This window comes from Protopterus annectens, chromosome 2.part2, assembly GCF_019279795.1.
Source record: "Protopterus annectens isolate FY-2018-M chromosome 2.part2, PAN1.0, whole genome shotgun sequence".
NCBI classification, from domain to species: domain Eukaryota; kingdom Metazoa; phylum Chordata; order Ceratodontiformes; family Protopteridae; genus Protopterus; species Protopterus annectens.
Genome location: NC_056730.1, coordinates 60,614,584 through 60,632,012, shown reverse-complemented (window position 1 = coordinate 60,632,012; position 17,429 = coordinate 60,614,584). Strand labels below are relative to the sequence as shown.

Below are 17,429 nucleotides of genomic sequence, written 5' to 3'. Positions count from 1 at the left end.
TCGGTATCATTTTTCAAATAGCGAATGAGAAAATAATGCTTAACATTAACTAAATATATCATACTAGTCATGCACCCTTTTATAAAATCACTTCCTAACGTTTTCTGTGTAATATAGCTGTATTCCTCTGTTAGATAGTTCCACGACTGTTAAACTTCACATCCACCATTTTCCTTATGTACAAAGTAAAAATCTTTAAAGGGATAGTACGCTACTTAAATGGATATGCGTAAGAAATCATCAGAGTTTTTGACAATGTGTAATTCAAACATTTCAGCTTTCAGGAATATGAAGCTTCATGTTTTTGGTCTCGGTCTAGAGAAATTTGATATTTTGGCAATTCAAAATATAAAAGAGCCATATGAATATATATATATATATATATATATATATATATATATATATATATATGTTTGTGTGTGTGTGTGTATATATATATATATATATATATATATGTATGTATATATATATATATATATATATATATATATATATATATGTATGTATATATATATCTATATATAGATGGTTGCACTTCAGAAGATCGAATGGCCGAAATACCGAAGACCATATGATTGATATTTCAGAAGATTGATCTTCTGAGATTGTAACAAAAATAAAAAAAAACAGTTAAAGAAGACGATAATGCAGGGGGGCAAGCCCCCCTGCACCCCCCCCTTACTTAAATATACCAACTCCGAGATTGAGCTACAGCAGGTAATAGGAAAATCTCCCGTTCCACGCTGTATTGACAGTGTAGCGCAATCTCAGAGTTAGTATATTTAAGTAGGGGGGCTTGCCCCCCTGCATTACCATCTTCTTTAACTTTTTTTTATTTTTGTTACAATTTCAGAAGATCGATCTTCTGAAATATCGATCATATGGTCTTGGCCACATGGTCTTCGATATTTCAGCCGTTTGATCTTCTGAAGTGTAACTCTAGATATATATATATATATATATATATATATATATATATGTGTGTGTGTGTGTGTGTGTATTATGTATGCTTTACTATTAAAACATCGAACATCACAACGTAAACCTATCAAAAATGTGGTTTACATGCCATTATGCAATCGGACAATTACATTCGACATTAAGTGTTATATATGGATTCACTTCTGAATCTTGAATTTCTTATGATCGAGACCATATGATCGATGTTTCGGAATCTCGACATTCCAAAATAAATCCAATGAAAAACAGCTTTCTCAACATTTCTGCAGGGGGTCAAGCCCCCCTGCACCCCCCTACACTCCTGCTACTTAAATGTATCAACTTTAAGATCATGCTACAGTGAGGAAAAGGCAAATCTCCCATTCCACACTGTATGAAATTCGAAGTTTTAGGATTTCAAGATTCCGAAGGGAACCCATAGATATATATATAAATATATATATATATATATATATATATATATATATATATATGATATATACATACACACACCCAGACATGTATGTTGCAGTCTGATTATTGATGCAGCAGCCCTTCTACTCTGCTTCTAGTGACGTACTCCAAATGAGATGAAGACGCCATTGCCCCTTCCTTCACTGTTACCATCAGCTTCTTTCATAGAAATTATTTCACAATGGGCTCTCCACTATCACAAATATCATATTCCTATTCAGTCTTGCTGCATGCTTTTGTGCATTCTCAGTCCTGTCTCCAGCCCCTGCAGGCTTCCTGGCAGCCATCTGTGCAAGTGCAAGTCAAGGACCTTGGTAATGTACAGATATACCACATCATCCACTGCTTCCCCATCAAATCATACTGCACTTCTGTTCTAAACTAGAACAAGTTCAGCTGATAGCTGCTTTTGATCATGAATCAATGTTAGTTACTACCCTTGGGATTAGTGCCCTTTAAGAAGGCCACCAACTTTTCCAGTGGGATTTTCTCCTTGAATTTCCTGCCATTAGAGCTGCATTTCCCTGCAGCCCCTTCTATGGAAGCACTTTTGTTGCAAACTTCTAGTCATTAGGTACTTTACTTCTGAGTCATCTTGTGAAGTTTTGTCTGAGGATATGCCTGCCATATTTACTGGCAGCAGTACAACGCAGCATATCTGCACCATATGCCTAATCCTTGGTTAGGGCTGCCACTTCTTTATTTCTTTTCTTTTTTTTTGTTTTGTTCTGTCAGTCTGCTGCCCCCCCCCCATTTTATCCTGACACCTTTCAGCAAGGCATCCCACTCCCCCTTTCCCTTTTTTAATAGAGAGAGAGGAAGAATTTATTCAAAATGTTTGTTTTTCCCCTATCTTCTGAGATCATCACTACTACTTTATTTTACCTGGCGAGGTCCACCTCCCTCCCCTTTCAAGACAACAAAAAAAGCTCAAATCAGAGTGCCTGAATGAAGGTGCTGTACAAAGTAAAGGTTAAAACAGAAAATGGTTACATAGAAAACAAATTAACCCAATAAAGAACTCCTAAGAAGTACAAATAAAAAACATAAGTAAGTGACATAATCAAAAGCGAGTAAATAACAGAAAAACACTGCAGAAAAATCATGTCTGTGTCACTATATTGGGATACTGACAAAAAAGAGCCATTGAGAGTCAGCATAAGTAGATAAATGGACATACTTGAGAAACACAGAGATTAGAAACCCAAAATAACATCCATAGCAAAAGGTGTAAAGGTCATACATCTAAGCCATTTAGTAAAAACCACAAGAAAAACTCAGCAAAACCAGAGACTTCAATGTGTAATATCTTAAACTTCCTGAAATAGAGGCTAATAGGATATATGAAAAATGACCCCTTAAGGACATACCATTGATTTAGTTACTTGGCTACATCCACTTATGCTATACTGAAACGCTCAGAAAAAGGGTGAAACACGGCAAGTCTGCAGCTAGTGGGGTTTGGCTTTACTGGCATGAATGTGCCAGTAAAGAAGAGTAAGAAAATGTCAAGTGCATTCAGAAGTCATGTAGCTGAAATAGTGGAATGTCCTTTGTGACGATTGGGGAGAGATGGGCGAAGGCTGCCAGCCTAGTCAAATAGAATTTGATATATAATTCTGGCGTTTGTAAATAAATGTAAAATACAGGCATGTTTACTTGAGTGTAATAGAATACTGTGAAATGTAAAACTGCAAAATATGTGACAACATTGCACTCTACTAGCCCAGTGAAGCATGTTGTGACCCTTTCATGTTAGAATTCAGCTCCACTGCGGCTGGATGAAGGGTTCATGCCCATTGTTTTAAGGCTAAAGTTTATGACCAGAATTTACATGTGGAAGGTACTTTATTGCTCTGGTTTCTGCTAGAGTGTATATGTGAAATGCCTTGTATTGTAAGTTTCTGAGCAGGTGTTAGATTGCTAAATAATGCAGTTTGTGGCCTGACAACTCAGACCAGGTGTCAAGATGATGCAGATGGATACTGGGAAAACCTAAGTGTCAAAATGATGTAATTTGGGAGGGCCTCAGCAGAGCTGTTTGTTAGTGTTTAAAAACTATTGTTCAGAGAGAGACTGGAAGCATTTTGACTTTGGACATCTAACCCAGCACTGCTTGCTCTTTATGTATGCTCACATATAAGTTTTAGCACTGTTATTTCTTGTAGGAATAGTTAAAGCTAGTAAAGATTAATTAGGTATTTTTCTTTGAACAGAAACCTGTACTACTGTATTATTTCAAGTTTCTGTGTGATCTCTGAACTCTTAGATATCTCTGTGGTGTAGTAGTTTTCTCTTGTGTTTTAATTATTTATTATTAAATATTTTTAAAACCTACCTGTGGCTGGTTTATGTAGAGATATAAAGTATGCTTTAGAGTACATTATATATTTATAGAGTTTATTGTAATAAGCCCTTCCAATAAGCCTTGAGACTGATTAGTCATACTACCATTGGAGTATAATATTGCACAGTAATAATTGGACACCCTTTTAAGGGCCTTTTAGTAGCTGATAATTAATTGGGTGGTGGCAGGAATTACTACTGTATGGTCTGGGTAATAGGGGCAAAGCTGGAGAACCTGTGCCAGCCTTTTCCCAGGAAAGTCTGTGTGGTTGTATAACCTCTTCTCAAAGTGTGTGTGTGTGTGTGTCAGCTACCTGGGCAGAAAGACGAAGCACTGGTTGGACAGAGAGGGTAGTGGAGGTTTTAGCTTGCCCAGTTAGGCTGAGACCTGGACCCTATAGCTGTGCCAGTGGGGAGTCTTATCGGCGACCTGGTGAGCAAAGGAGCAACCTGACCCAGACTGACTGTGATCTCTGTGTGCACTTATGGGAAATTGTACTTTACTGTGTGTATTAGTTATCCTTTCCTCTTCTCGGAAATGACCTCCCTGGTGTTAGTGGTGAGGATTGAGTTTCCTTGATTGCTGGGCCAGGGCACGGCCGTCACATCCTTAAGGGGTTATTTTCTGAGCAGTAGCTGGCTCACCTAGTGCCCAGTGCTGATGCCTGATCTGGTGTCCTGCCGCTTCAGCTTTTCACTTAGCGAGGAAAAAATAAAAAGACTTAAGACTTTTAAACTCTGTAGCAAGCCAGTTGGTACAGCTTACCACACACATACAGTGCTTAGTACATTGCTGTGCTAGAAAAGAATACAGAAACTGCACTTCCTGATTGTTCTCTGTAATACCCTACACCCAGCTGCCCCCTTCACTCATTTTTGCTTTGGTATTACATAGTGAAGACTCTAGCTTTCTTGGTCTTACTTTTTGAAGTAGATGTGAATAGTTGACTGCATAAATGGGTAAAGGAAACAAATATGGCTGTACAGTTAAGACCAGGCAGAAAAAAATAAAAAAGGCCAGCATCTCATGTAAAATGGAGGAGGAGGATATGTAGACTAATAGATATGAATTAGGGAGTCCAAGGCAAAAAGTGTAGTAAGTGAAACAGAAAAAGAGACGGAGCTGAGTGTCACAGAAGTACAAAGATGAACAAATATTGTTTATCTGAGGAAGAAAAAAAAAGATAACTTTCTGAACTGCTTGTGAAGTGGTGGTGGTGACTAAGATTGTGTACAACACAAGAAGCATGTAAAATAGTCTGTTCTGAATTAATGTTACACAGTAGTCACGGAGGATAACAAATCTTTGCTGCAGTATGGGATAAAAGGTATGGAGGGCTATGTTTGTGCAGGCTTCTCAACTGACCTTGTTTTGAAGGAATATTCCTGTTTACTGTCCTGATTTAACCCTGCATATGATGTACCTATTTTTCAAGGGTTGTCCCTATTTTTAGGCTTGATTTACCCCTTCACACAAAACCACACTACATGATTTGCATCTCCCTTTTTCAGAAGCAAAAATAAATACTTTGTGTGGTAGAATTTTGCAGTGCACTTCGTTAAAGTGTACAGATTTTCATGGTCTCTTTGAAAATGTTTTTATATCTTTTCATCTTTTATATTACTCTGTTTTTAAATGTGTTTCCGGGTAGTGTCTTAACTTGCCCTGGTTCCAGTAGGCATGTTGTTTCTTTCGGCTTTTCCCAGTTAGGGGTCGCCACAGCAGAACTCTGGTCCGCTAATGATTGGCAGTAGATTTTTACATGCCGAGTTGCCAGCCCTGAGACACAACCTGCAACGAAGGTACGTCCATTCACGCATGTCTCTACACAGAAGACACTTTAGCTGAGAATCGAACAGGGCAATGTCTATCTGTGAGGTGACAATGCTACCGCAGCACCACCACCGCAGTTGGTTCCAGTAGGCATGTATGTACTATTTGGCGTTCAGATTTTATACTGCCCAGATTATTGGCTTGATGTTCTGCCTTTTCAAGGGCCTTTGTACTTATTCATTGTGTGCAGGTTGAGATGTATGAATATGTGCTCTTTTTAACATTGTTATGGAAGCTGGATAACTTTATCTCCTTATTTTATCTACTGCTAAAGAAGTGGGGAAGATTGTTAAAAAGTAAAATTAATGCCTGCTGCATGAGTAGTTTGTTTTGGGAAAGTAAGCAACATTGTGATTCTATGCTTTGGCACATCAGCATTAGGGTTTTCTTTCTCAGGATAATTGTAAGTGTAGCAAACAGGTATGCACTTCTTTTTACCATGAGTTGTTTTCATCAAGATGTGTGTTTTATTGCAGCTCGTGGTTGAAATTGAAGCCAATGTTAGATGATGATTGGGGGGAGGGGGGGGGGGCAGTGCAAGTAGAGAGAAAAAAAACAAACATGAGAAGTATAGAAACATGTTTAGCTTGGATAGACGTCTCTGGCTTTCATAGCAGAAACAGTTCCAGAAAGAACAATATTTTTTTCTGTACCAGAAACTATGCCAGGAATACAGCACCATCTTTCAGACTGCTTGTTTGCTCACTTTTAGAAGAAACTTGAATACATTTTTTGATATCCTTTTGCCCAATTTGCTGGAAAAGATGTATCGTATAAGAAAACTGGATTAGAGTGTGCACTGAAGACATATTTTCACTGCATGAAAGTGATATTACTGCTGTCTGGTAGAGAGCATTAATGAAGTCAGAGCAAGTGCACTGTCTTACTGTAACAAATTACCCAGGGGAGAGGGAGACAGAGTGCAGTGTAGTGGAACCAAAATTATAATGAGTGGGTCAGTGAAGGAAAGCCTCAAGATTCAGTACAAGGCACATGGCATGTGTTTGAAAAGAGCTAGATACAGCAAGAACAAATTATAAGGCGAAATTTCTGTTTGTCCACTATTTTCAGGACCTTGAATGTGTTAGCAGTGCAGTGTTGCGGGAATGCCTACAGGAAGGTACTTATAAAGGAAAATTGTCACGAGACTTGAATGTAACTGGACCGTGATTAGTGTTAAACTTGCACTAATTTGCCAGCATAAGTGCCAGCTATCAGAACCATTTTTAATGTTTTATTAGTCTTCACTCAGTTCAGGGGGAATGTTAATGTTTAAGTCTTAAATGAAGAAGGGTTGGCAGTATATAATATTGACCGTAAAATTGCATAGACAGAAGACCTTGAGTTGTAATAGGTTGTTAGATGTGTCCTTGTCTAACACGCATTGTATATGCTTTGGTCTAGGCATAAATTCGGTACACATTGAACATAAAGTCATAGTCTGGTTTTACTGACAGTAACAAATTTAGCTCCTGTCATAGCCTAGTCTTAAAGTGTGAGGCACTATTGCAAGGGCTTATTAAGAGACAGTGACTTTGTTTGCCCTTATCTTTTGTCCCATTAAATCCCTACATTTTTCTCCCCACAGTATTCATGACTGTCAGTATAGCTGTGAACAGAGTAATGAGTCTGGGTGCCAGTGAATGGTGAAGTATGTAAGATATCTTGGAGTTTGGGGAAAAGTAGAAACAAGCAGTAACATTTCTTGATTCTCACACAGACTTTGTTAATTGGAGCCCTTGACAGCAGATGTAGTTGGTATACCTCCTCTAAAATGTTTTATTTTGATATATTACTTCTCCTTCTTGTGGAAGTGAAAATAGCAGTTTTCAGGTGCCATTTTAAATTATTCTTTTTTGTCTTTCTTTGTAGTGCACTAAGTACCATGTTTTCATTGTGTGCAAAGCCTGACAGTTACAGACAGTCATCTTACCATTGTGCATGTATTTTGGTTAGAAGCTATAAGGACAGCAAAATATGTGTACTATAAACAGCGATAGTTTGAAAGAATGAAATGATAGATGCTCTTCTTTCTCTCTTGACAGTTTGCTTGTAACATCCATGGGTCACATTAAGCTCACTGACTTTGGCCTGTCAAAAGTAGGCCTCATGAGTATGACAACCAACTTGTACGAGGGCCATATTGAGAAGGATGCTCGTGAATTTCTTGATAAGCAGGTATGTTGTATGCATTTTAGTTATATTTGTGTGGTGTGTGACATTTGTCAAGACTTGACTGAACTCAGCCAGGTAGTATTTTGTTTTAGCTAATAAGAAAGTCATTATAGTAAATGCACCAGAGACATCCTCTCTGCATGGAAGACCTGAAGACATGCAGTAAAAAAAAATAACGGTGCATCAGTATTATAGCAGAATAAAGTACAGAGAATATAGAAAGTGTAAATTCTGCCTAGTGTGTGTGCTAAGGAATGCAAAGATGTTTTAGATATAATTTATTATCACTATAATATTAAAGAAGGAGCTTTTAGAACTATGTTGAAAGAAAATGATTCCAGCATAATGAGGCTTGTGTTTTTAAATGTAGCAGTTAAAAAGTCAAGCAAGGAAGAGAGATTTCATTGTGTATCTATGTGATAATGATATAGTTAGAAATCTATTTCATATTACTGAAACCAGCCTGAGTCACACCTGAAGCATTCAGGCCTACTGCTAGATCTGTGGAGTGCATTTAATCCCCTAATGGAAGATAGAGAAAGGGACATAGCAAACCATTCTGTAGAAACAAAACAGTGAATATAAGTAAGGTTATTTAGAAACATTTTCAATTTCCAGGGTGTGTAGCAAGGAGGAGCGCACAGTTAAGGTGTGTGTGTATGTGTTTATTTTCAGAACAGATGGAGTTAATCATCCATAGGTTTAATCATCCGTAGGTTAGTACAATATTAGTTTGGATCCGTAGCCAAACAGTGTTTTGAGCCATCCTTGAGTGCAGTTCATATTACATCAGTGATATGATGGACACAAGCTTAACATATTTGCATTGTACCATAGTATGCCCTGTTTCCACAGTCTGACACAAATCTCACTCTGTGGTAGATTATTTCTCGTTTGATAAAATCCACTCTCTAAAGCTTGCCTTTTATTAGTCCTGAACCCTGAACCAGTAATCTAACAGTGCGTTTTACATAAGGAATGCTCCTGGCTGCTAAGGAAAGTACTGTTTATGAACACTGTGATAACTTTAAAATTTGGGAGTGAGTAGTTAGCTGATGATGGTAGTAAAATTGGATAGGGTTGTGTACATCCTGATATGTATTAAGCAGAGGTAGTTAGTCAGCAAACTGTAACTTTTGAAGTTTAGGAAAAGCAGCTTGTTGATGGTGCTTGCTAATTAAATTATTGTATTCATATTATAGGGCTGTGTGTGCAATTTAGGAAGTTTGTATGGCTGTTGGTGTGTATGAGGTATTGTAATAATGAGTGTAGTACAACATGTGTTGTGAAGATCATATATGCTGGTATTACAACTTTAAGATATGGGATGAGTAGTAAGCAAAGTTGATTAGGGTGATGTGTATCCTGAAGCAAATTTAACAAGGGATAGCTTATTAGCATGGTTCTAAATGTTACATATTGGAACAACAACTTATTGACCATGCTTGCTAAATAAAATGTAGCACCTGGCCCTAAGATATGATACTTTATTGACAGTACTTGCTAAGTGAAGTATCATATCATGTGGCTATATATTCAGTTTGGAAGTGGATATGGCTTCTTTCTAATACCATGACAGGAATGGACCCAATTCCTAAGTCAAAGTATGATTAAAGTTCATGAAATTAGCATTGTTTCAGTCATTGATGTTAGCCACACCCGCAGTGTGCCCAGAACTGACTCCTCCTGTAATTTATATGCAGTTGCATGTTTCAGTAACATATCTAAGTACGACCGCAAATTCTTACTTATAAGACCCATTGCTCCTACTGCTGTTAGAACTGTTTGAGTATCCTTCTTCCACATTTCTGCCTGCAAATCCTGGTATTTTATGACTTTGTGTCTCTTTAAAGGTTATCACTGGGTGTAGTAATTTCAGTGATCAATGCTATTGTGTTCTTTTCATAGAGTACGAAATTTGGTTTTCTTGCATCTGTTTGTTGAACTGTTGGTAATGGATGATCCCATGTGATATAAACTTCACAATTTTCTATAATGCTTTGTGGCTCATGTTTCCACTGCATCTCAGCTACTTTAATATTGTAATGTTTGCACAATTCGCAGTGAAACAGTCTTGTCACATTATTATGCCTTTCAGTATACAGGCCTTCTGCCATTAGCGTATCACACCCAAGTAACATGGTGTGCAACTGTTTCCAATTCTGTTTTACTAACCGTGCATTTTTCTGTTTTTCCAACATGTTCAATGAGCTTTGTAAACCAAAGTGTACATAGTCCACTATCCTGCCAATATTAACCTTTCGTCTTTTGGTTTAAATTCACCTCTTCTTAACCATTCCTGCATTAGACATGATTGACGTGACTTTGTTCCAGGAGTTTTCTGTCCTAGCAACTATATTCATGCATTTTCCACATTTCTTGCCTTCTCATCTGATCCTTCTCCTTATATTCTTTCTTTTTTTTTTTTTTGGCACATTCAGTTGTTGGTAATTTTATCTACTTCTGGTTTGATTTTGATTCCAACTTGACCCAAATATGATTCTGCTAAACTAAGCAAGGAAGTTGTCTTAAGACTTGTTCTCGTCATGTTTTAGAGATTTTCACTATGTCTGGATCTTGAGGTCAGCAGATATGTATGCAGTCCTGTGATTGCAGATCTATATATACATGTAATCAGTTTTGTGGATGGCCATACCTCCTTCTGAATGGGGAATATATAATCTTTGTATACACTGGTTGTTGCAAGTCATTTGATAAGCATGAAGCATTTTTCTTGTTTTCCTGTCAAAATGACCCAGTACCCTTTGGGACCAGTCACCTCAAAACTCTAAGTTAGACTAGGAAGAAAAAATTGGTTTATAGTTTGGACTTTGTTCCTAGATGTCAGGGTTGTTGTCAGTATTAACGTTATTCTTTTAAATTGTCTTACTAAGTTTTATTCACATTTGTTTGTTTTATTCTTGATTGATAATCAGTTCACAAATATTTATACACTCCCTTTTGCTCAAGTTCTTTTGTATCACATTCTTGTCCCAAACTGATGTTTTCTTGGTGCTGCAGCTTTCCTGCTTTAAAGGTTGCTTTTGCACATTTATCAAGACCGAATGATATCCTTATATCATATCAGAAAGTTTTGACCATTTGCAGTTGTGTTTTCAGTTCCTCATCTGATAAACTATACAGTTTTAAATCATCCACAAAAAGATGAGAAGTCTTTACACTTTGTTGTTTTGAGGGAGCCAAATTGTAGACATGACCTTATCTGTTAAGTAGACAGCTTAATGGGTTAAGGGCAAGACAAAAGAGCAGTGGTGACAGAGTCACCCCTGAGTATACCCCTTTTAATTTTTATCCCTGGGGTGATAATTCGTCTTTTATCATGGCTTAGCTGTAAGGTGGTTTGCCATTGTTTCATGGTCACTGTGATGTAATCGATCATTGTAGGCTTTATCTTATACCTTTGTAAGCACTCTTATCCATGAATGTGGGATGCTGCATGTGTTTTATTGCAGTCTGTGCTATACTTGGATTTTTTCCCCTTATTACAAGTCTACATTATGACTTTATTTAGCAACAAATGATCCTTTGTTCCATATGACTTTCTTTTGTTACACTTTTGTTCTGTTGTCATGATTGAGTTTTCCTCCAAATGACTATAAACTTTATTGGCACCAATTCCAGTGTATAGTTTATACATAATGAGAAGGCAAGTTATTGGTCTATAGTTTTTAGGGTAGCTTGCAGGGTTACTCTTAAGTAGGAGCATTGTTTTTCCTGTTGTTAGCCAGGTTGCTGTTTGTTCTGGGTGCACATATAAATAGTTCTTACTCATGGCTAAATCTTAATGTAAAGATATTAATACTTTTAGCCAGAAGTTCGGTACTGCCTGGGGTTTTTCATTTAGGAACTTTTCTTAATTTTGCTTCAGTTTCTCTGGCAGTTACTGCATCCCATTTCATTTCCTGTACACATGACCTTCTTATTCTTTCTTTTACTTCTTCTTTGCATTCAACATTTTTGCTATGTTCCACAGGATCTTCATAGATATTTCTCTGAAATGTTTATTTCTTTTTTTCATGGTGTTTCTACTCCTTTTGCTACATTTCCCAATTATCTGCAAACATTTTGGGTCATCAATAAATTGTTTATTTTGTACTTTTCGTTTATATTTATCTGCATATCGTCTACGTTTTCTGCCAGTCAGATCTGGCTGGTAGGGTATATAAGATATTGTAATACTGAGTGTATTACAGTGTATGCTGTGAAGATTATATATGTATTGACTACTTACGAGTGCACATACTGTTTATCTTTGGATTCTGTAAAGTTTGTGTAAAAAGAATCTTTGGGGAATTTAGGTGTAATATGTTTTATGCAGGGTGTAGAGGACCCTGCATAGATTTTGAAAGCACTTTAAAGTTTGATAGGGCTGCAGATTTCTCATAAGCAAGTTGAAGTGAGTTCCATTCATCCACTGGAAATATACTTGGTGTCCTATCTTCAAGCTTAGTTTTTGTTTTATGGACACTTAGGAAACTATTGCTGGAGCATTTAAGGGGTCTATTTGATACATATTGCTGAGTTAGTGGGCTTAAGGCTCAGCATTTAGTGATCTATATACAGTGATCTTCCTTATCACTGTTGCAGTATTCATCACATGTGTGATCTCCTGTCAAGGCTAGCCCGATGTCTAGGCAGTATACCAAAGCCTTTACATCCTCCTAGCTTCATACATCAGGCATATGCTTCCACTCAGGCATAGGGTATAATGGTGATATATGCATGCTCAATAGTCATGTCTTCTTTGCTGCCAGTCTGAATGCTATATTTGAGCATCATTCTGAATGCCCTTCGCTGTGCTGTTTTGTCTACCAAGTCATTTATAGATAAGTGCCCCATTGAGGTTCCCTCTTTTCTTTTTTCTCTTTGTGTACTTAGGGTTCATGTCATCCAGGAAGGTGAAATGTCATTGTGGGAGGCAGATTCCCTGTAAAAATCATCACAAGAAGTGTTAGTTCTACCTAGGAGCTTCACACGATCATACTCAGTGTACCATTTGTTAGGATATTGCACCAAAAACTCTTCCCAGCCATCTGTCTTCTTTGTCCATTTACCTTGAGAACCAATGTCCCAAACCCTTGACTCAGGGTACCATGGCTGAATCCGTCCACCATGAGATACAGCTGTCTCTTAAAAAAAAAAAAAAAACGAGCCTGACTCTACTGCTACCAAATAGAACAGCTGGCCCAGGACAAGATTCGGTGGAGAGCTGTAGTTGGTGGCCCATACCCTGTCAAGGGTGACGGGCATAAGTAAGTAAGTAAGTAAGACTCTACTGCTGTCCAGCCTCCACTGGACATCTCTCTCTCAAGGTGGATGAAGACCTCAAATACTATCTAGTGCCAACACTGGTTTCCCCTGTCAAGATCCCATCAGAGGCCAACACGGAACTGGCTTTTTGTACTCTGAGGCTTATGCAGACATCCACCAAAGATGTTGAGGGGGATCATGGCTGATCATTTCCAAGGGGCTTGGGGATTTACCCAGATTCTTGTTACAGAAGAGGTTCCTGGTAACCTTATTGAGTTTAGGCATGGCACTGAGACCCCTAGGTTGATTAATGGAAAACTCCACCTTCTCCTACAGTTTAACTCAATCTTTAGGCTTCTTTTATTTATTTATTGACATTTGGTAACTGGGAAAGTCCACTGGATCAGTGATCCATTTTCAGTGGAGGCCTGGGGAGAAAAGCTCCAAATACAAGTTGCAAAGAAATGGCATATTATTGTATCAGCAAGTATATATAGTATATAAAAAGAAGCTGAATAACACTTACAATGAGACAAAACATAGTTATATAAGATGAAAATACAGTTACAAAAAAATAGAAAGACATTCTATCATCAGCTATACAGAATAAGCATCAATTACAAAAGGTATGTACAGAATATATTCAGTGTTTTTTTTTTCTTTTCTCCCTACAATATGGTTCCATCATTGTGTAGGGACCAGAAATCTGCTTTAACTTTTTAAAACTTTTATTTCCTTGCATTGGAGTCTCACATACTTTACAGAGGAGTTTGTTTCCACCTGCATGACATATCATAGCCACAGTTAAATCTGTAGTTTACCCTGTCAGGTACTGCTGTCAATCTTAGATGGGCAATTAATCCTGCTAATGTCAGGAACACAGCAGCTGATATAAAAAAAGACACAAAGCTGTGGAACTGTTTGCCACTGTTTTTATTGCAGAGAGGCGGAGAACTTAACACTCCCCTTTCATAGCAAAACAAAGCAGTTAGATCAGTCAGGGGTATAAAGGCAATTTTCAGCTCTTCTGACAAACGTACATAAGCAGCAACACAGTACTGAAATGCTAAGCTTTAAATTTTGGTTATTTATGAGAGTTTATATGTTAAGATAACTTAAATGTAGTATAAAAGATTTCTGTGACATATAGAGTAAAATCTAAATATTTTTTCTTCTAACATATCAATGAATTTACCATTTTCAACCCCCCCCCCCCACACACACACACACACACAGGCTAGAACTGCAGAGAGAGAGACAGGTGGCAACCCTATCAACTAGATGCACTGATACTGTTCATAAAAAGGTCTTTTATGTTTTTTTTGGTGACATCCTTCCAGAGAGGGGTGCATATCTGATACATGCAGATCCATGGTAAGAGATTCCCACTGGCTTTGAGTCCATCCTTACACTGTTAACAGTCCATGAGCATTTCGTAGTTCACAAAGGAAATGTGACAATCGATGGAAAACCATAATGTACATCTAAATTTTCTTTAACATGCATTTACTATGTGCCCTTGCATTGAAAAACACTAAGAAAATAAATCAGAAGTACGTAACTGTGTATAAATGTACATGCGCACACACTCACACACACAGTCCGACATGCATTTAAACACAGTACTGCATCCCACATATAGTAGTCTACATGCTACATACATTTTTATACACGCACACACACACACACACACACACACACACACACACACACACACACATATATCCATGTGTGTGTGTCATTATGTGTAGACACACACATACAGTTGCACAAAATTTCCATTTTGATTTGTTTTTTTTTTTTTTTGAAGGGACATGAAGTACTTGCACAGGCATATGATCTAATTCTCCATTACATGTACACACACACACACGTTCATATGTGTTTGTACACATACTTTATACACATATACACAAACACACACACACTCATACTATGTGTGTGTGTGTGTATGTCTGCAATATGGTTGCATACAATTCATTATTTATAACAAACAATATAGTAGAGTTGCGCATTATTAATGTTTTACTTGGTCACTGTCACAGATTGGCTAGGTGTTGCACATGAAATCTAGATCATTGTCTTTGTCAATATTTTTTTTTCTTTGTATTGCTAAGTGCCTTTGTTACATGTTATTATCTTTGCCAATGTATCCCAAGTTGTGGCTGAAATGGGTCCTGGGCCCAGTCCACTTTCCTGGTTATTAAAGTACAAATAAATATGAAACAGAAAAAAGGAGGATGAACATGACAGAAATAATTAAAGCACATTTAATTCTGCATCATTCATGACAGAGAAATAAAAAACTTCAAACTAAGTCTATCAGCTAATTTTCAATATCTTCAGTGGGGAGTACTACTACTTATTATGCATGATACAGCAAGGACCATTTACTGCAGTGAGAGATCTCACACATCAGCATGAGAGTTTGGGGGAAGGTATGTCAGTTCTTTTAGGACTACAAAAGACTCCCTTTACAAAAACCTGTTATTTACCTACTTTCTTTTGATGGACGTAGCTAACAGCTATTTATTTTACAGAACAAGCTCTGACAAGAGACATAAATTAGGCTTAGTCAGGGAAAAAATAGAAGTAGCTCTGTTACAGCAGGTATGTTTAGATGACAGTCCTGCCATTATATCTTAATTGCATGAGAAAACGGCACCACTTCCTTATGTCTATAATGATTCATATAAAGAGGACTTGAAATGTATTCTGGGAAGAAGGAATTAAAGCAAGAAAACAAGATCACGTTACCAAGGCAGGCCCCATCATCCACCATTTTGAGGGAAATGCATTAAAATTGTAAAATAAATACTTGGAGTGATTTTGAACATTAAAATAGCTCAAAAACAGTCACAATGAAAAATATGTTTTCTTTTGAGTTGTAAGGTGGAGTTTTCCTTTAAGGGAAGAGGTTCCTGGTAACCTTATTGAGTTTAGGCATGGCACTGAGACCCCTAAGTTCATTAAAGCTGATGTCCCATTAAAGAAGAAACAGAAAACTAAAACTGTTCCTCCCATCACTAAGTATCCTTGGAGGGAATGGCAGGACTTTTACCCAGGGGTTTGTTCAGTGCTCTGATGGCCTTGACACCCCTTCAGGGATTATTTGTTTCTTTTTCTCCTTGGTCTTCTACTCCATTCAAAAGGACTAGCGAATCTGATACTTTTGGTGAAGAGTTGGATTCAGGAAATGAATCCTTGGCTTGTTCCTCACAAATCACTTCTGCCTTACCCTGTGCATCAGCGGAAGTGGATTCCTTAAGTTCTGAATTTCCCTTTGAGGACGCTGTGGTTCACCTTATGGACCATTTTAAATGGGATTGCTGTCAGGTCTCTGACGGTGTGATAGTACAAATGGAATCTTCTACTAAACATTCTGCTTTTCTTCCTGTTTTGGATGCTTTCTTGGATACATCAATAGCTGCTTCTTTAGCTTCTGATTCCCAACTGCCAGCTGCTAAGAAGCCTGACCATCATTGTAAGGTGTCTGAGGCTTTTAAGTACCTATACAGGTGTCCTTTTTTCAGACCCAGTGGTGGTCTCTCTCTGTCTGCTCAGAAGCCATCCAAGCTTTTACCCTCTACAAAGCTTCTCCTTTCTGATAAAGACAGCTGAGCTACAGAGAGGTTGGGGAAAAAAGGTTTATACTTGTGCTAATCTGGCCTTCAGGACATATATTATTAAACCTGTATGGGTAGGTATGTTTTGTCCCTTTTGTCTCAACTTGTGGGGTGGGTCTTACCAGACCATCTGTGAAGGTAGGACTGCTTCCCTCTCCTTATTGAGGTCTACTTCACAGATAGCCAGTCATTCTATCAAATGTAGTTGTGATGCAACTGATGGTATAGAGCTGCTGCTTTGGGTTCAGTTAGAAGGAGTTGCTGTCAGCTTCACCTACAGACCTAGCTGATGATATTAAGATCAAGCTCCTAGATGCTCCTTTGAACAACCAAAATCCCTTTTCAGTGGGAGTCCCTTTGGTCATTTCATAATGGTATAAACTGCTCTGTACTGGTCTAGCATATTTTTTTATTAAAGCTCACTTGTCAACATTCTCTGCTTGTCAGCCCTTGAATCCACCATTGGCCTGTCATTTTGAGGTCAAAAAATTCCTTAAAGGTATCTTTTATATCAGACCCCAAAGAAAACCTATTCTTCCCTCTTGTGACCTCAGTTTTGTCCTTAAAATTTTGACTCTGGCTTGTTTTGGCCTTTTTCTTCTTCCTCTTTACAACACTGCACTGTGAAGACTGCTTTGTTGGTTGCTCTTACTACAGTCAAGAGAGTTTCTGAAGTTCAGGCTCTGATCATGATCCTTCCCTTTTTTTTTTCTTAGGGATAGGGTGTTTGTTTGCACTAATTCTCCTTTTATGCCCAATGTGGT

At 37.8% G+C, this 17,429-nt stretch overlaps 1 protein-coding gene across 1 annotated transcript in view; it reads left to right on the top strand.

Annotated features, from left to right (window-relative positions):
• LOC122795920 (microtubule-associated serine/threonine-protein kinase 4-like) overlaps window positions 1–17,429 on the top strand; it is an 809,687-nt gene that overhangs the window by 547,369 nt on the left and 244,889 nt on the right. The window contains exon 14 of the mRNA XM_044064403.1: window positions 7,639–7,771. Coding sequence (XP_043920338.1) covers window positions 7,639–7,771 — 133 coding nt within the window. The remainder of the gene's footprint in view (window positions 1–7,638; window positions 7,772–17,429) is intronic.